General features: G+C 38.9%; 1 protein-coding gene across 1 annotated transcript in view; it reads left to right on the forward strand.

Moving 5' to 3' along the window:
• The window catches only part of DNAH8 (dynein axonemal heavy chain 8), a 288,603-nt gene that overhangs the window by 97,090 nt on the left and 170,737 nt on the right, over nt 1-20,776 (forward strand). The window contains exons 33-36 of the mRNA XM_024557808.3: nt 2,511-2,611; nt 10,865-11,002; nt 11,156-11,396; nt 19,368-19,567. Coding sequence (XP_024413576.3) covers nt 2,511-2,611; nt 10,865-11,002; nt 11,156-11,396; nt 19,368-19,567 — 680 coding nt within the window. The remainder of the gene's footprint in view (nt 1-2,510; nt 2,612-10,864; nt 11,003-11,155; nt 11,397-19,367; nt 19,568-20,776) is intronic.

The following is a 20,776-nucleotide window of genomic DNA, read 5'->3' on the forward strand; positions in this document are numbered from 1 at the left end:
CTGATTCCTTTTCTTGTGTCCCTCCATGCTCTTTTCCACAGAATGTCTCTCTGTATTTTTAGGGAGTAAGAATTTGGTTTTGAACTTAAGTGTGTACCTTATTCTAGTTCCAAGCATCTCATTCGTATGTAAAAGTGATAAAAAATTACAGAGTAAGAAAATGTATCAAATATGATTTTAGATATTAGTGATTTCTTTGTCTTCCCTTTGTATTCATTAATTTTCTTCCTTCTGTATCCATCACTTTCGAGTTCCCTGCGCCCTTGTCCTGCCTGGGACCGTGCAGTACTCATTGGATCAGGCCATCCATTCACCATCTTTTCCACACTGATTGCCGGGCACCTCGAGAGAGAAATCACGCACTCACTGGGCTGAGTGTTTGTCAGATTCGTGGACTCCTATGTAAGCGCGCTCCTTAGAAGCATCAGGCAGCTCTGTGATTTGTTCCTGTTCTCGCTCCTGTTTCCTGCAGTGGCTGTGTGATATGTTCAGGCTCCCTCTATGTCCCTCTTCCGCCTGCATTCTCAGTTATTAAAAAAGTATTCATCAGTGTCTACCATGTGACTTGATAGACAGGAAAATGATTAAGAAATGGTTCTCATCTCTAAGCTGCTAAAACCTGGTAGGAAGGAGAAAGAGAGCTGGAGAAGTAATTACACCACCATGTGGTGAGCACTATGATCTCGTTAGGAGAACTCCTGGTATGGAAACAAATGTAAGGAGCTCTCAACCCAGATGGGGGCTGGTGGAGCAGACAGAGGAGGCATCCAAGCTGCACCTTGCCAGGAGCAGAAGGAGGACATACATGTTAGGCAGAATTTGCGGCCCCCAAATGAGGAGAGAAGCGGGAGCTTTAGGGAGATGTAAGGAGTGTCATGTGGGGTGTAGTGAGCAAAGGAGATAGTTAGGAGGCATGCGGCAGGAGGGAGAGCGGCGATCAAACGGGAGGGCCTTGCAGGTTGTAATGAGGAGCTGTTCGCCTGTCCCGGGGGCGGGAGGGCTGGAAGCAGGGACTAGAATGGTTAGATTGAGATTTTTGCAACGGTTATGTTTTTAAAAGATTTCTCTGGCACTAGTGTACTGTGAGTGGTTTGGAGGGAGGATGGCTTAGCTGATGGCAGTTTCAGTAATACAAACAAGAAATTGTAAAGACTGAGGCCAAGAAGTGGCATGTGGAATAAAGAAAACTGGGTAGATTGTGAGTTTAGTAAAGAGACCGACTTCATAGGCTTGGAGCCTGGGTGGAGGGGAAAGGATCAGGGTTTCCAGCCTTGGCAAATTTTACAGGACAGATGTGGGAGGGATAGTTTTGGGATTTTTTGAAACAGATGACCTTGTCTCCAAACTGACAGAGGAGATTTAGAGTCTGTGATGTCAATTTTAGAGAGATGTGCCTCTCTTCCTGTCCCTGGGGGCTCTTACTCTCTCCCTGTCTCTTCTTAGGTCGACCCTTATTACTCTTTTCTTTCAACCTCTTCCCCTTTACTAAATCTTCTCAATCAGCATTTAAAAAACTGTCTTTCTTTCCTCCTTAAAGTACAGTCCCACCAATAAATATCTCTCCGTCCTGTACCTCCCTCTAGACCTCACTTTTCTCTTCTCCGGTGCTGGAAATTAGCACCCTTACTGATGTGTTACACCATTTAAGTGGAGCACACGTATCTTGTCACAGCGGGATTATTTCTGTTGGTTTTCGTGCTTGAAACACTGTTAATACTTAGCATTCTAACCATAGGAGATTCCAATTCCAATTCCAAAGATGTGCGTTAACTTTGCTAATTTAAATTATTAGAATTCTCTCAAATGGTTCCTTATGTTCCAAATCATTGATTTGATTTTTGGCTTCATCCACTTTACTGTTGATTCCCTGTAAATTGTTCTTTATTTCAATTAGTGTATCCTTCATTTCTGAATGGATTTTTCTTTTTATGCTGAGGCCCCCACTAAGTTCCTTGAGCATCCTTATAGCCAGTGTTTTGAACTCTGCATCTGATAGATTGCTTATCTCCATTTTGTTCAGTTTTTTTCTGGAGTTCTGTTCTGTTCTGTCATTGTGTTGAAATGGAATCTTTCTGGCAACACGTTACAGCTTACAGAGAAAACAGGGTTGAGTGGATTGTACTAATGCTTCACTCATTTGGACTCTGCAGGAGAGGTGACCAGTCTAAATTAGTGATAGAGCCTGAATTATAGATTTTTTAAAATGCAGCTTTAAACACTGCATTACAGACATATTTATGGGAACTTGAAATATAGGTCTTCTGGGGACCACTTAAATTATTAAAGAAATAATTTTATATAAAATGAATACTTTTAGAAAGTTTGAAAGTTAATTTTCCTAAGTGCTTAACTTTTCTTTTGATAGCTTGGTATCTCATAAATTTGCTTCACAAATCCTTGTTTCATAGATAGTATTAAATAAACCTCAATGTAATATAATTATAATATATTCTACTTTAATGGGGTCTGAATTAATTATATTTTACTACAACTTAAAAACCCTTCTATAGGCCAATTTTGATGATCTGTGGAGAAAGTTTGTTACGTATTCATCTGGTGAGCAACTTTTTGGGTTGCCCGTGACTGACTATGAGGTTTTACACAAAGTCAGGTAAGTGTAAAAATTTTACAAGTGTTACATGCAGATAATTAAATACTGTCCACTAGAAGAATCATGTCACCTGGCTGGTATAGCTCAGCAGATTGAGCGTAGGCCTGCGAAGCAAAGGGTGGCAGGTTTGATTCCCAGTCAGGGCACATGCCTGGGTTGCGGCTCAGGTCCCCAGTAGGGGGCGTGCAGGAAGCAACCACACATTAATGTTTCTCACCCTCTCTTTCTCCTTCCCTTACCTTTTCTCTAAAAATAAAATAAATTTAAAAAAAAGAAGAATCACGTCATCATTAAAACCATTATTATTGCGGAGAAGGGCCTCCTCTGGAACACTCCTAAATCCTCCCTTTGTTCTTGGCTCTCCCTGACCCATTGTATATACAGTCTCCATATACAAAAGCAATGTTCTAGAATAGGAGAAAGTTGATTGCAAAAATTCTGAGTATTGATGGCCAAGTTTCACCTGGCTTTACTTTTTTATTTTTGCTGTTTTTGAAGTGTCAGTGATTGTTCGGAAGCACTGCAGTTCTGGGTAACTTTTGGTTATTTAAAGGAATAGCTATCCTCAGCTCGCAGTCTATTCTTACTGCATTTATGCTAAGTGTTCTTTTTAATTGGGTAGACATAGAATTCATGGAGGTTGAAGCCCAAGGAACTTAATTGATTTTAAACAATGGATTTAAGATTTTAAAAAGTATATTTTAATAGAACTTTAAATATAATTTTCCTTAAAGGCAAAATTAAAATAGTGGTATTAGCTTATTAGGATCTTGGCTTTAGGAAAGAACTTTATGTTGACTTCTTGCAAAGTCACAGCATGAAAATGTCATGACAGAATAGACCTGAAATTGTCTGAAGAAAAAAAATTATTGTTCAAGTACAGTTATCTCCATTTTTACCCCACCACGACCCCTGCCACACCCTTGAACCTACTCCCCCGCCCCCCACTTTGTCCATGGGTCCTTTATACATATTCCTTGATGACCCTTCCCCTTCTTTTCCCCCATAACCCTCCTTCCACTTCCCCCTCCCCCTTGGTTACTGTCAGTTTGTTCTTTATTCCAATGTCTGTGGTTGTATTTTGCTTGCTTATTTGTTTGTTGATTAGGTTCCACTTGTAGATGAGATCATATGGTATTTCTCTTTCACCACCTGGCTTATTTCACTTAACATAATGCTCTCCAGTTCCATCCATGCTGTTGCAAAGGGTAGGAGCTCCTTCTTTCTTTCTGCTGCATAGTATTCCATTGCGTGAATGTGCCACAGTTTTTGATCCACTCATTTACTGATGGGCACTTAGGTTGCTTCCAGCACTTGGCTATTGTAAATTGTGCTGCTCTGAACATTGGGGTGCATACGTTCTTTTGAATTAGTGTTTCAGGATCCTTAGGGTATAATCCCAGCAGTGGGATTACTGGGTCAAAAGGCAGTTCCATTTTTAGTTTTCTGAGGAAATTCCATACTGTTTTCCACAGTGGCCGCACCAGTCTACAGTCCCACCAACAGTGCACTAGGGTTCCCTTTTCTCCACAACGTCTCCAACACTTGTTGTTTGTTGCTTTGTTTATGATGGCCATTCTCACTGGTGTGAAGTGGTACTTCACTGTGGTTTTAATTTGCATCTCTCTGATGGCTAATGATGTTGAGCATCTTTTCATATGTCTCTGGGCCCTCTGTATGTCCTCTTTGGAGAAGTATCTGTTTGGGTCCTTTGCCCATTTTTTAATTGGGTTGTTTGTCTTCCTGGAGTGGAGTCATGTGAGTTCTTTGTACATTTTGGGGATCAAACCCTTGTCCGAGATATCATTGGCAAATATGTTTTCCCATACTGTTGGCTTTTTTTGTAATTTGGTGCTGTTTTCTTTAGCCATGCAGAAGCTTTTTATTTTGATGAAGTCCCATTTGTTTATTCTTTCCTTTATGTTCCTTGTGTGAAGATAAATTAATGCTTTAACCATTTAGGGTGGATGGTTTGTATTCTTTTTCTAAAGTAGTCATTCACAACGCTTAACTCAGTGACCAGTTGCGTTAGAATTGTAGGTGTCTGGTCCTTGGCCCTGACATACTAAATCAGAATCTCTGGGACTGGGGACTAGGAAACCTATATTTTATAAACTCTCTACATAACTTTTTTTGTACACTCCATCTGAGACTCAGTGTTTTATTTGAACCCTTAGTGTTCCAGGAAAAATAATCGTTCTTATATACCATTTGGACCAATGGACCCCTTTTTATTTTTTGTATGAAGTAATTTATGAATAATGTACAGAAGTAAGAATAAAGGGCTAAAAAGCAATTTTATTAGAAAATTTAGTGAGAACTGAAGCAGTAAAAACCCAAACTTGCTCCACAATGTCCTGGTGTTAAGATACGTAGACGGGAAATGGTGACTGACTTGCGACTGCAAGCAGATGCTCACCAGCTGTCATGCCTGCACCTGGACACAGCCACCCTGTAAACGCCGATTCTGGAGTCCATGTCCATCTCCAAACTTCCGGTTTATCGTCGCACCTGATTCTTTCTACACTGATACACTTCTGATGTTTCTTGCACTGTTAAAACTCGAGACTGTTGAAAACTCAGACCCTCATAACTTTGTTGAAGAGAAGATCATCTTTCTTGCAATATAAATTCAAAAATCATTACTTTGAGGTTTGAATGATTGATTCAGTGAATTTTTTCATTATCTTCTATTTTCTTTGAATACATGCCTGCCTTCAACACTTGTGTACTTAAGGAATGTATCAAATAAAACTTACGTAAATGTCGTAAATAATGAAAGAACATTGTTACATCTTTTTGGCACAATGTTATGGTATAAGTTCTTGTTGCAAAATACTGCATGATGAAGCTGTTGCCTCTGCTGAAATCTATTGTTTACTCATAAGTCATTGAGTTTAATAAAATTCAGGGTCAAGATGGCAGCATCGGTAAAACACAGTATTCTCCTTTTTCCACAACCACATCAAAATTATAAGTGAATCAAAGAACAACCACCATTCAGACCTGAATGGAATCGAGCTGAATGGAAGTCCTACAACTACGGAATTAAAAAAGAAACCAAAATGAAAACTGTAGGAGGCATGGAGATACGGAATTGGCTGGTCACATACCCATGGATGGTAGATAAGAATTGGGAGAAAATATCTCAGCTGCAGAGATCCCCTCTGAGGAACAAGGGGTCCTAGTCCCACACCAGGTCCCCCAGCCCAGGGTTCCACTACCAGGGAGAGAATTCCCCATTACTTCTGGTTATAAAAACCAGCAGGAATTGAGGCTGAGGAAGACAGAAGCTTCTGGAGTCCCAGGCAGTTTCTCTTAAAGGGCTCATGCATGGACTTACTTCCTCTGAGCTCCAAAATGGGGGCAGCAGATTGAAGGCACCGTAGACATATGGGGAGGAACTTAATTGTCCAACAGCAGGGTTAGAGCTGGGAGTGTAGCTTTCTCCCAAACAGAAGTGCCTGCACAGTCCATTGTTCCCATAACAAGCCCTCCCATCACAGAGCAGGCAGGCAGAAGCATATCCAAGACTCCATTAGCCTGGCCCACACTATTTGCCTCACACTGGTGATTCCCTAAGGCCCTGTTCAACCCAACTTTTGGGCCCACCCAAGCTGTTTCCAGTGGCTTTTCTATCAGAATGGGTTGGCTTGGCTCATAATTCCGATCTTCCTACGTTCTTTCAAACAAGTAGCATCTGGCTTCAATGAGCTCTGTATCTCTCGCTAAGTGGCCCCAGGCCTCACACTAGCAACAGGCGGGCTTAGTTCACAGTTTGGCCTCTCCTGGGCACCTCTAAGCCCAGCACAAGTAGCAGCCATCTGCCGATTGCTTTGTAGCTCCTGCAGGGTGACTCCAGGCAGAACACAGATGGTGGCTGGCCTTGGCCTGCAGCTCCTGGGAGGCCCCAGAGACAATATACCCAGTGTACAGCTTTAGACCACATTGAAGCACCATACCCAACCACCTCCAAAAACAACACTCAGGGGACGAACTCAGCAGACACCAGAGCTCTGCTGAAGTAAGTTCTGGTCTGTGGGGTAGGCCCCTGCACACCTGATCCTCCACAGTGGCTGGAGGTTGGTGGTCAGAGGTCACAGCCAGTCCTTGCAGCTGATTGGCCTGGGGGTAAACCCATCCCAGTGACATGCCAACAGCAGTTAAGGCTCAACTACAGGAAGAGAGTGTACACAGCCCACAATGGAGGTGCACTCGAGTACCCACCTCGGGTGATTGAGGAGGTAGGCTGTGCCACTGGACCCTACAGAGCACCTACTACATTAGGCCACTCCGCCAAGCCTGGGAGACATAGCAGCTTTACCTAATACATAGAAACAAACACAGGGAGGCTGCAAAATGAGGAGACAAGGAAACATGGCCCAAGTGAAAGAATAGAACAAAACTTCAAAAAAAAAAAAAGAACTAAAAAGGAAGAAAACCAATCTACTAGATGCAGAGTTCAAAACACTGGTTATAAGGATGCTCAGTGAATGTACTGAGAACCTAAACAGCATACAAAAGAAACAGTCAGAAGTAAAGGACACATTCATTGAAATGAAGGTTAATTTACAGGGAATTCCCAGTAGACTGGATGAAGCCAACACTCAACTCAGTGATTTGGAATGTAAGAAAGTCATAAACACCCAGTCAGAACAGCAAAAAGAAAAAAGAATCCAAAAAGTGAGGATAGTGTAAGAAGCTTCTGGGACAACTTCAAGAATACCAATATTTGCATCATAGGAGTGCTGGAAGAAGATAGAAATAGCAAGAAATTGAAGACCTATTTGAAGAAATAGTGAAAGAAAACTTCCCTAACTTGGTGAAGGAAATAGGCATAGAAGGCCAGGAAGCACAGAATCCCAAACAAGATGACCCCAAAGAGGCCCACAACAAAACACATCATAATTAAAATGCCAAAGGTTAAAGACAAGAAGAGAATCTTAAAAGCAGCAAGAAAAATGCAGTTAGTTATCTACAAGGGAGCTGCCATAAGACTATCAGCTGATTTCTCAAAAGAAACTTTGCAGGCCAGAAGTGATTGGCAAGAAATATTCAAAGTGAGGAAAAGCAAGGGCCCACAACCAAGATTAATCTACCTAGCAAAGCTATCAATTACAATTGAAGGACAAATGAAGAACTTTCCAGACAAGAAACAGCTAAAAGAGTTCATTACCACCAAACCAGTATTATATCAAATATTAAAGGATCTTCTTGCTCCAGGAAATAAAGCCTCAAACCTCTGATTGAAAACGCCCGTGGGGGTTGGGGCAGCAGCAGGAGAGACTCCCAGCCTCACAGGAGAGGTCGTTGGAGAGACCCACAGGGGCCTAGAGTGTGCACAAGCCCACCCACTGGGGAACCAGCACCAGAGGGCCCAGTTTGATTGTGGGTATCGGAGTGAAAGACTGAAATCCGGAGGAGAGTGAGGCGGGTGCCTTTAGTCCCTCTCGGCCCCTCCCCCACGTACAGCGTCACAGCACAGCGACCAGCGTTGCCCCGCCCCAGGAACAACTAAGGCTCCGCCACTTAAAGTAACAGAAGCGCCAAGACAAAAAAAAAAAAAAAGGCCCAAATGACAGAACACTTCAAAGCTCCAGAAAAAATACAACTAAGCGACGAAGAGATAGCCAACCTATCGGATGCACAGTTCAAAGCACTGGTTATCAAGATGCTCACAGAATTGGTTGAATCTGTTTGAAAAGTAGATGAAAAAATGAAGCCTATGCTAAGAGAAACAAAGGAAAATGTACAGGGAACCAATAGTGATGCGAAGGAAACTGGGACTCAAATCAACGGTGTGGACCAGAAGGAAGAAAGAAACATCTAACCAGAAAAGAATGAAGAAACAAGAACTTAGAAAAATGAGGAGAGGCTTAGGAACCTCCAGGACATCTCAAAACATTCCAACATCCGAATTATAGGGGTGCCAGAAGGAGAAGAGGAAGAACAAAAAATTGAAAACTTATTTGAACAAATAATGAAGGAGAACTTCCCTAATATGGCAAAGGAAATAGACTTCTGGGAAGTCAGGAAGCTCAGAGAGTCCCAAAGAAGCTGGACCCAAGGAGGGACACACCAAGGCACATCATAATTACATTACCTAAGATTAAACGCAAGGACCTACATCCAAGATTACTGTATCCAGCAAAGCTACCATTTAGAATGGAAGGGAAGATAAAGTGCTTCTCAGATAAGGTCAAGTTAAAGAAGTTCATCATCACCAAGCCCTTATTATATGAAATGTTAAAGGGAGTTACCTAAGAAAAAGATCAAAAATAGGAACAGTAAAAATGACAGCAAACTCACAGTTATTAACGGCCACACATAAAACAAAAACGAGAGCAAACTAGGCAAACAACTAGAACAGGAACAGAACCATAGAGATGGAGATCACATGGAGGGTGGTCAATAGGGGAGTGGGAGGGGGAGAGGGGGGGAAAGGTACAGAGAATAAGTAGCATAGATGATAGGTGGAAAATAGACAGGGGGAGGGTAAGAATAGTGTAGGAAATGTAGAAGCCAAAGAACTTATAAGTATGACCCATGGACATGAAGTATAGGGGGGAATGTGGGAGGGAGGGGGGTGGGCAGGATGGCGTGGAGTGGGGGGGGAATGGGACAACTGTAATAGCATAATCAATAAATATATTTAAAAAAGGATCTTGAAGATTAAAAATATGAACAATAAAATGGTGATAAATACATACCTATCAGCAACTGAATCTAAAAAACAAAATAAACAAGCAGAACAGAAACAGAATCATAGATACAGAGAACATTTTGACAGATCAGTTGCTACAGAATAGTCATGGGGATGTAAAGTACAGCATGGGGAACATGGTCAATAACAGTCTAACCACTACATGTGGTGTCAGATGGGTGTGAGATATTGGGGTGATCACTCACTGAATTATGTAATGTCTGATCACCTGGAACTAGTATAATAATGTATGTCAACTGTAATCGAAAATAAAAATGATTAAAAATGAATAAAATTGACCTAAATTATCATTATCTAAAGACTCAGTCTGAGATTTCACTTACACAGTCTGTTTCACTATCAAAATTAGAGTTGAGAGTGCTACTTTCTGTCTGTTCTCCATTTAGTATGTAGAAAGCACCTTCCTTTGTCACTTTCCTTCTCTTTGATATTTTAGATAGAATATGAAAAATTCTGAGTTCTTAACTATTGTATATTAAGTGAAAGCTAAATAAACAAATCCAAAAGATTACAAAAATGGTATTTCCAGAGTTCTTTTTTTTTTTTTTTGTACTTTCTTGTAAGATGATGCCATTCTTTGGGAAGCCCAGTAAGAAGAAAATCACTATTGCATCATCCTTAGAGGAGATTTCATCATTTTGGTACAGTTGGGAATAATCAGTAATTAATAATGAAATCATTCCTAGGATGATGAATTAGCAAAATGAAGCCAAAAATGGAAAACAAAGTAACTAGGATTCTCCAGAATGTGTCTTAGATTTATAAAAGTGTCCAGTGTACCCATAGGGTAAATGGAAAATAAATTGAGTTTTACTCCATTAAAAACAAGTAAATTCTATCTTGGACCCTCTTTGTATGCTAATGGTTGAGGAATTACTGGCAGAATCCACGAATGCTGTTGAGGGGTCAATTTTTGGTGTCTTAGATGGACCTGGAATCCCTCCTTCTATTCTTTCTTTGGATATAATTCCATTTGGGCACATTAGGAAAAACTTTTGGTAGGAAAGTGATGTTTAACGTCAGACATAAAGGCAGACATTTTCACAAAAATTTAGCATGCACTTGAAAGAAAAAAATCAAATAAAACCTTAGTCTTGGCTTTGATTTAGTTATCAGGTTTTGGTCACGTTGTTTGCAATGATTGGTATGTTAATAATAATCACACCATTTGTTAGTGTCAGGTCATAGTGTGAATTGGAATATTTCAGAGCAGTGAACTTGACCTAATTTACGGAGCTTTAATAGAGTCTTTGGAAACTGACAGAGTTCTATGCATGTTGGTATCTATAAGGTTTTATACACATAGCATATGAAATATTTGATTGGATGAATTCTGCTTATCTAATAATGGAATTTATTTTTAAAATAAAGAAAAAGGACTCATGGACATGGACAACAGGGTGGGGAATGCTGGGGGGAGGGGAGTATAAGGAGACTAAATGGTAATGGAAAAAATACAATAAAGATTAAATAAAAATAAATAAAGTAAAATATACAGTATGTAATGACTTAATTATTTGATTTCCCAGAAAGGAACTCAACTTGCTTCAGAAGCTGTATGGACTGTATGATACTGTAATGGGCAGTATTAGTGGTTATTATGAAATACTTTGGGGTGATGTAGACATTGAAAAAATTAATGCAGAACTGCAGGAATTTCAAAACAGGTGAGTTTCAATTTAATTAAGCTTATGTTTTTATTCTTAGGGTCCTATAAGTATTTCACCAATGAATTTGTCCTCTGTTACATTGCTGTAAATGCATAACACCTTCTTCAAGGAAATGTGCAGATGAAATAATTTTTCCTTTTTTTCTGAAAGGTGTCGTAAACTTCCAAAAGGACTTAAAGATTGGCAAGCGTTTTTGGACCTGAAAAAAAGAATCGATGATTTCAGTGAGTCGTGTCCTCTCCTGGAAATGATGACCAATAAGGCAATGAAACAGAGACACTGGGACAGAATCTCCGAGCTAACTGGGACGCCATTTGATGTGGAATCTGATTCTTTTTGTCTTAGAAATATCATGGAAGCACCACTCCTTAAAAATAAGGATGACATTGAGGTACATAACATTATAAGATTGTTTGTTAAAGAATATCTCATTTTTCACTTATGGAAGTTATACAGAATTAATGCAAACAGACATTTTATTCAAGGGTATACCCCGTAAAATTACCCCATATAATGCACCTGCAAAGTGGAATGATTCTGAACATATCTTGGTTTTGCAAAATAATGCTGTAACTCAAGGAGATACTATGATTATTTGAAATACAGTATGTTAGCTTTGGAGCTCCTCAATCTATCCTCCATTATGCCTTAACCACACTTCCATTAAAAAAAATGTTTATTTTGGTATTGTATCCTTGGTGAACTCCTCAGAACATTTTCCAAATTACTTTTTTTGTTATTATTGATTTTAGAGAGGGGGGAAGGGAGGGAGAGAAAGAGGGAGAGAAACATCAATGTGATAGAGAAACATAAGTTGGTTGCCTCCCATACGCACCCCAACAGGGGACCGAACCTGCAACCTAGGCATGTGCCCTGACCAGGAGTCAAACCCACAACCTTTTGGTGTACAAAATGATGCTACAGCCAAGTGAGCCACACTGGCCGGGGTCCAAATTACTAATTCTAACTTTTCCCTGTGTCTATTAACTATTTAAAATTATTATGTTTTTCTTTTCCAAGATTTTTAATTGGTTCTTTTTTGTTTTAAGTTTAGTGTTTGTATGGTATATTTTTGCAATTGAGATATAATCAACATACAATATTTTATTAGTTTAAGGTGTACAACATAATGACTCAGTATATGTTTATATTGGGAAATGGTCATCACACATATTTACAGCTTTTTTCTTTTTTTAGATACATTATTTTATTTAGTTTGTATATAAGACTTAAATAGTATATATTACTTTCTCATTTCAAAGGTGAACTGGGGTACAGGAAAATAGGTGACTTCATCTAACTCACATAACTAAATTCAGGGTGTTAAAAGGAGTGTCAGACTTTGAGTAAGTGTTCAGGAAGAAACTATGTATTATTGTTGATGCTGTTGTAAAACAAACCCAAGTACATTCAGATTTGTAAATATCTGTGAGCTCTGTTTGTGAATATTTTGTGAGCTTCAGATGAAATCCTACTTCACATAGCTGTTCCCCAATTCTGATTCCAAAATTTTATTTTATTTATTTATTTTTATTGTTGTTTGAATACAGTTGTCTCCATTTACCCGCCCAACGTCTACTCTCTCAGCTCTCTCCAAAGCTTCCATCCCCAGTCTCTCCTCAGGTGTCTCCAGCCCACCCTGCCCCCACCTTTGCCAGAGCCCAGGGTAAGTGGCTGCAAATGAAAGTTTGTGCGTTGGCCCTTTAAATGGCTCCTTGTGTCTCCATCCTTCTCTCTCTGGCAGAGAGCAACCCTGCTGCTTTTCGCCACTGGTTGTTATCTCTGTACTTTTTGGGTTCTGGCGCTCTAGGCTGGGGATCCCACCTACGGGTTTAGACCCCTTTCTTCTCAGGGGATCCAACCATCCACTTAATTGTCCCTCTGGCACTGCCACCTGTGGGTGCACAGCCAGCCCTCTTGAGTCTCCTTACCAGTGGGTTACTGCTGAAGCTTATTCTTCTGTCTGTCTGAGGTTATAAGGCTTCTGTCTTGCTATTTATTGCTCAGTTGTTTGTTCTGGGCAGTTTCTCCACAATTGAGTTGTAATTCCAGATTGGTCCTGAGAGGAGGTTACTGTGACTTCCATACACTCCTCCACCATCTTTCTCCCACAGTTTTTTTCTTGTGATGAGAACTTTTAAGATCTACTGTCTTAGCAACCTTCAAATATGCAATAGAGTATTATTAACAATAGTCACCATGCTGTACCTTACATCCCAGGACTTATTTATTGTATACCTGAAAGTTTGTGTCTTTGACCACCTTCATCCATTTCACCCTCCACCATCACCCTCACCTCTGGCCACTACCAGTTTGTTGTTTGTATCTGTCTGATTTATTTCACTTAATGTAACACCCTCGAGGTGCATCTGCATTGTTATAAATGGCAGGACTTCTCTCTTTTTTATGGATGAATAATATCCATGCTTTTTTATCCATTCATTGATGGATACTTTGGTTGTTTCCATGTCTTTCTTGGCTATTGTAAATAATGCTGCAGAGAACATGGGAATACAGATACCTTTTTGAGTTAGTGTCTTCATTTCCTTCAGATTTATACACAAAAGTGGAATTACTTGATCAATGGTAGTTCTATTTTTAATTTTTTGAAGAATCTTCATACTGTTTTCCATTGTGGTTGCACCAGTTTATATTCGTACAAAGAGTACACAAGGATTCCCTTTTGTCCACATCTCAACACTTGTAATTCTTGTATCTGTGATGACAGCCATTCTAACCGGCATGAAGTTATAGCTCACTGTGGTTTGGATTCGCATTTCCCTGATAACTGGCTGTGTTGAGCACCTTTACTTGTACCTGTTGGCCATGTGTATGTGTTTTTGGAGTGTTTATTCAGATCTTCTCATTTTCTTAAACTGTTTTTTTGTTATTGAGGTATATGAGTTCTTTATTTTTACTTATTTTTTATCTTCGCCGGAGGACATTTTTTCGTTGCTTTTCAGAGAGAGGGAAAGGGAGAAGGAGAAGGGGAAACATCAATGTGAGAGAGAAACATCAGTTAGTTGTCTTCTCATACGCACCCCCAGAGGGGATCCAACCTGCAACCTGGGTATGTGCCCTGGCTGTGAATCGAACCTGCGACCTTTAGTTCTATGGGATGACACTCCAACTAACTGAGCCACACTGGCCAGAGCATGAGTTCTTTATATATTTGGATTAAACCCTTACCAGAATTATGATTTGCAAGTATTTTCTCCCATTCAGTAAGTTGACTTTTATTTTGTTGATGGTTTTCTTTGCTGTGCAGAAACTTTTTAGTTTGATGTAGTTCTACTTGTTTATTTTTCCTTTTGTTGCCTTGGCTTTTGGAGTCAGATCCAAAAAAAGTCACTGCCAAGACCAGTGCCAAGGATTTTACCACCTATATTGTCTTCTAGGAATTTTATGGTTTCAAGTCTTAAGTGCAAGTCTTTAATCCATTTTGAGTTTTTGGTTTTTGTGTGATGTAAAATGGTGGCCCAATTTCATTTTTTTGCATGTGGCTGTTAAGTATTCCCAACACCATCTATTGAATAGACTGTCCTTTCCTAATATATATTCCTGGTTCCTTTGTCATAAATTAATAGACCATATACATATGGTTTTATTTCTGGGCTCTGTATTCTTTTCTATTGATTTCTGTGTCTGTTTTGTGTCTATACCATACTGTTTTGATTTCTATAACTTTGTAATAGTCTGAAATCAGGATGCATGATAACCCCATCTTTTTCTTCATTCTCAAGACTGCTTTGGTTATATAGGGTCTTTTGTGGTTTCATATAAATTTTAGGATTGTTTGCTGTATTTCTGTGAAAAAATGGCATTGGAATTTTGATACGAATTGCGTTGAATCTGTAGGTAGTGTGGACATTTTACCTACATTAACTCTTCTAATCCAGGAGCATAGACTATCTTTCTACTTACTCCTGTCTTCTTCAGTTTCTTTTTTAGTGCCATATAATTTTCATTGTAGAGGTCTTTTATCCCTGTTAATTTATTGTTTTGATATGATTGTAAATAGCATTGTTTTCTTAATTTTTTGATAGTTTATTATTAGTATATAGAAAAGCAACTGATTTTGTATATTAATTTTGTATTGTGAAACTTTATTGAATTTGTCAATTACTTCTGGCAGTTTTTTTGTGGAGTCTTCATATAAAATCATGTCACCTGCAAACAGAGACAATTTTACTCCTTCCTTTCTAATCTGGAAGCCTTTATTTCTTATTTGCTTAACTTGTCCGGCAAGGTCTTTCAATAGTACGTTGAAAAAGTGTTATCTTTGTCTTTTTCCTGCTCTTGGAAAGCTTTTAGCGTTTACTGTCGTGTATGATGTTAGCTGTGGGTTTGTCATTTATGGACTTCATTATGTTCAGGTACATTCCCTTTATACCTACTTTATTGACAGATTTTAGCATGAGTGGATGTTGATTTTTTTCAAATGCTTTTTCTGTATCTATTCATATGACTTTTATCATTTATTGTGTTAACATGTGTCATATTGATTGAGTAGTGGATATGGAAACATACTTGTATCCTTGGAATAAATTCCACCTGTTTATGGTGTATGATCCTTTTAATGTATTGTTGAATTCAGTTTGCTAATAGTTGATTGAGGATTTTGCATCTATGTTCACGGGGGAGTTTGACCTGTAATTTTCTTCTGTGGTCTTCTATTAGGGTACTGCTGAGCTCATAAAATCAGTTTGGAAGTGTTCCTTCCTCTTCTATTTTTTGGAAAACTTTGAGATGGTTTGACTTGTTTGTTGAGAAGTTTTTGATAACTGATTCAATTTCCTTATAGTAATTGGCCTGTTTCCTCATAATTAAGTCTTTGTAGGTGATTTTTTAGGAACTTAGAAATTTATTCTAGGTTGTCCAATTCATGTGCGTTCAATTGTTCATAGTAGGCTCATGTGACAATTTGTACTTCTATAGTATCAGTTATAATGTCTCCTCTTTCATTTCTGATTTTACATACTCATCTCTCTTTTTTTCTTGGTGTGTCTAGCTAAAGGTTTGTCTATTTTGTTTATCTTTTCAAATACTAGCTCTTAGTTTCCTTGATCTTTCCCATTGTCTTTTTACTATCTATTTTATTTATTTCCACTCTGATCTTTGTTATTTCCTTTCTTCTAAGTTTGGGCTTTGTTTGTTCTTCCCTTTCTCCTTCCTTGAAGTTTAAAATTAGGTTGTTAATTTGAGATCTCTCTTGTTTCTTAATGTAAGCAATTATCGTTACGGACTTCCCTCTTAGAACTGCTTTTGCTGCATCCCATATCTTTTGGTATGTTGTATTTCCATTTTCATTTGATTTAAGGTATATTTTGATTTTTTCTTTTCATTTCTTCTTTGACCCATTGGTTGTTCAGTAGCATGTTGTTTAATCTGCACATATTTGTGATTTTTACCATTTTTTTCTTGTAATTAATTTCTAGTTTTGTTGTAGTCAGAAACAATGCTTGACATGATTTCAATCTTCTTAAATTTATTAGAACTTGCTTTGTAGTCTACCATGTGATCTGTCCTGTAGAATGTGTTGTGTGCACTTGAGAAGAATGTGTGTTCTGTTGCATTTATTTATTTATTTATTTATTTATTTATTTATTTCTAGTTGGTGTACAGTATTATATTAGTTACAGTAGTTTCAGGTGCACAGAATAGTGATTTGACATTTTTGTGCCTTACAGTGTGATCGCCCCACTGATTCTAGTAGTCATCGGCCATCATGCAAACTGACCACACTGTGACTGGCTATACTCCCCTTCACGTTTATAACCCATCTCCTGACCCCCCTCCTTTGGAAATCATTCCTTTGGTCTCTGTTTCTATGAGTCTGTTTTTGTTTTGCTTGATCATTTGTTTTGGTTTTTTGTTTAGATTCCACATACTAGTGAAACCATATGGTATTTGTCTTTCTCTGGCTGACTGATTTCACTTAGCATAATAACCTCGAGGTCCATCCATGTTGTCACAAATGGCAAGATTTCATTCTTTTTATTACTGTGTTATATTCAATTATATAGATAGACAGATTGATACACACACACATCTTTATTCTTTCATCTATTGATGGACACTTAAGTTGTTTCCATCGAGTGGCTGTTGTAAATAATGCTACAGTGGATCTTTTCAAATTAGTGTTTTTTAAAGATAAATAGCCAGCCAGCAGTGGAATTGCTGGGGCATATATAGATCATACGTAGTTCTTTGAGGAATGCCCATACCGTTTGCCACAGTGGCTGCACCAATACGCAGTCCGACCAGCGGTGCACAAGCGTTTCCTCTCTTTCACATCCTCGCCCACACAAGGCATTGGTTGACTTTGTTTCATAATAGCCATTCTGACTGATGTGAGGTGGTGTCTCGTTGTGGTTTTCATTCTGTTGTTTTTGATGGAACGTTCTGTATATATCTCTTAAGTCTGTCTGATCTAACGTGTTGTTTAGGGCTAGTGTTTCCTTACTGATTTTCTGTCTGATGGTGTATCCATTAATGAAAGTGAGACATTAAAGTCCCATACTATTATTTTGCTATCTATTTCTTCCTTTAGGTCTGCTGGTATTGGCTTTATATATGTGGGTGCCTTTCTTGAGTGCATAAATATTTACAAATGTTGTATCTTTGAATTGGCTGGAGCCCCTTTTTCATGATATAACGACTTTCTTTGTCTCTTATTACAGTCTATTTTGTCTGATATAAGTATAGTTATCTCAGTGTTGTGCATTCTGCCTTTTTAGAAACATATATATGCCAAATGTTGTTTATAAAGAATTTTTGTCCTGTTTATAAATGTCATTGACATACTGTCGAGCCTTGGCTGAGTGGCTTAGTTGCTTGGAGCGTTGTTCCCATGCACCAAAAGGTTGTGGGTTAAATTCCTGATCAGGGAACATACCTACATTGTGGGTTCATTCCCCAGTCAGGATGTGTATGGGAGGCCACCAATTGATGTTTCTCACATCAGTGTTTCTGTCTCTCTTTCTCTCTCTCCCCCTTCTTCTCTCTCTCTTTAAAAAAAAAAAAAAAAGGATATATGAACATATATCCTTGGGTGAGGATTTTAAAAAAAAGGATTTTTTTTTTAAAAGGAAATACTGTTGAAAGAAACCAAGAGTTAAAAAAAACTTTGGTGGTCATCTAATTCTTGTAAGTATGTTTCTATACTTTAGGAATATAGCCATTCATAGGCTGTGCTTTGAAAACTATTTTACAATTCCTAGGAATTCTAGGATTCAGTTGTCAACTACTCGTACCTCAGAACAGACCCTCAGTGCTGTCTTCACCAGATACATCCGTTTGCCCTGCCCCACATGCCCTGCTATTAGCCAAGCCTGATTTCTACTGTTACGGTGTCCACTTCCTCTAAAGGAGGTCTTTCACCTCTCTATGGAATGTCCTCTCCCTCCCCAGTAACCCCCTTTTGGAACCCCACTTACTCTCAGATGCTTCCTCCTCGTTACAGGCAGAGGTTATTTCTCCCTCTTCAGAATTCATAACAGTTCATACCACTCTTACGACATTCATCACACACTAATTTTTATTATATTTACTCATGGAAATACCTTGCAACCTTAAATTCATTTCCATCTCTGTAATTCTTCGATTCTAAGTATGAGAATAAATTGAGGTGCTCAGGCCAGGTAGCTCAGTTGCTTGTAGCGTCATCCTGATGTGCCAAGGTTGTAGGTTCCATCCATGGTCAGGGCACATATGGGACTCAAGTAATCAATGCATAAATAAAGGGAACAACAAATCTCTCTCACTCTCGCCCTTCCTCTCTTTCTAAAAATTAATTAATAAAAAAATTTTAAAGAAAATAAATTGAGGCATGGTAGGGGAAGTTGCTTACTTTTACTTTCCCTTGTGGCACTTTCATATCAAGGATTCTCAGAAAAAACCAGGAAAACCCATAAGATAAAAATAAATTTGAATTTTAAGCAGATGAAATATTTATATTAGGGCCAGACAGGCAGAAATATAGCAATGTTTATATGTTACTTTTAAGAGTTCAAAAGACTCTCACATATATTCTCATTTGTTTCTCAGAAAGCTGTTGAAATAGAGCAAATGTGATTTTCTCTCTCCATTTGGCCCCAAAAAGTCCAATTAAAATATAGTCAAATAAAATGATGATTTAAGCTCCATTATTTCATGTATGTAATACAGCAAAATAATTAGTAGTCAGAGTCACAGAAGGTTTTAGCTTGAACTTGCAACACAATGATCTCGAGCCTTGGTTTTCTTGCCCATAAAATGACTAAGTGACTACGGGGTCTAAGCTCAAAATTTCCGTGATTTTACAGGGCACTTAACTTGTAATGGAAACTGTTGTGACATGTTCTTTGGTTTCTTTCTGAAGGACATTTGCATATCTGCGATTAAGGAGAAGGATATTGAAGCCAAGCTGGCTCTGGTTATTGATAACTGGACCAACCAGAACCTGAGTTTTGCAGCGTTTAAGGGAAAAGGAGAGCTCCTGCTCAAAGGAAGTGAATCAGGAGAAATTATCACCTTGATGGAAGATAGTTTAATGGTCTTAGGTTCCTTACTAAGCAACAGGTAATTTTATAATTTGGGGCCGAGGTTTTTTTGTTGTTGTTTGTAGGGTTATAAAATACTAGGTAAAGCCCAGTCTTGCAATTGCTGCAAAACATGATTCTGACCTAAAGTGCTGACTCTTGTCTGTCTTTCTGTGAACTACCTTTTCTCCCTAATAGTCATGGCCTCCTCTCTCTGTCATGCTACTCATCTACCCTTCCTATTTTCTTGATGGTCCCCATAATTAACACTTATCTCCTGAACATCTTGATTCCCCACTGAGGTGACCTCTTCATTTTATTTTCTCTCTCTTTCATTTCTCTGATTTGTCGTCATTGCCCTCTTTGGCTAAACCTGCTCAACTATTCACCCAATGGCCCAGGAAAGCATGCTGGCCACACGTGAAAGGAATACACCATTAGGGGCTAGGCACTTACCAATTTGCATTTTTTAAAATGGTGAAATATGGCTGTATCTGTGCCTGGGTTCTCTGTGTCCTGAATGAGGTAACCTGTCCATCTTTGGACTACTGAGTGGTCTCCATGGTGATGTGATTTCATGCTGCTTTAGGAAGTTCCAGTGGGACTCAGATTGAGTATATTGTCAGGTCTTGGTCTGGGCTTTAGCCCCCTCTGATCTCCTGGCTGACTACGTAGTAATTCTCAACTATTCTTTACCCTAACACACCTAAGAAATACTTGACAGCACCATCATTAACAGAGGTCAATGTACAGGGTGCATGGGGATTCTAGTACCCTGTCTGCAGATTGGCATCACTGGTTAATGAATGACATCCTACATGACCTCTGGCCCCAGAGGTAGTCTTGTATTTGGAGAATGTATTAATCCACACAGCTCCTAGTCCAGGGACTTCAGGATTGACTTTACTGGGGTTAAGACCCTAGGGTGCACCTTTAGCTTTTAGGGAATCTGAATAATCCTAGCAAAGGTGACCATACGTTATTCAGTGGTTCCTAGACTTCACAGGCTACCAACCATTTCCCCAGAGTTCACCGCAAATTTTGCCATTCTGATTTCCTGGATGATAACCTCTTGAAGAATTACTGTAGATTAACCTGAACAGTGTCTGTGGCCGAGGAATTCTGGATTTGAAGGCTTTATTTCTTATACACTTAACTTGTTTGTAACCTGATTAGTATAGTACCTATTGATAGTACTAATAAAATCAGTGTTGAGGTCCTGCTAAGAAAGAGTACAAGGATATCTAAG

The sequence above is a fragment of the Desmodus rotundus genome, chromosome 11 (assembly GCF_022682495.2).
Source record: "Desmodus rotundus isolate HL8 chromosome 11, HLdesRot8A.1, whole genome shotgun sequence".
NCBI classification, from domain to species: Eukaryota; Metazoa; Chordata; class Mammalia; order Chiroptera; family Phyllostomidae; genus Desmodus; species Desmodus rotundus.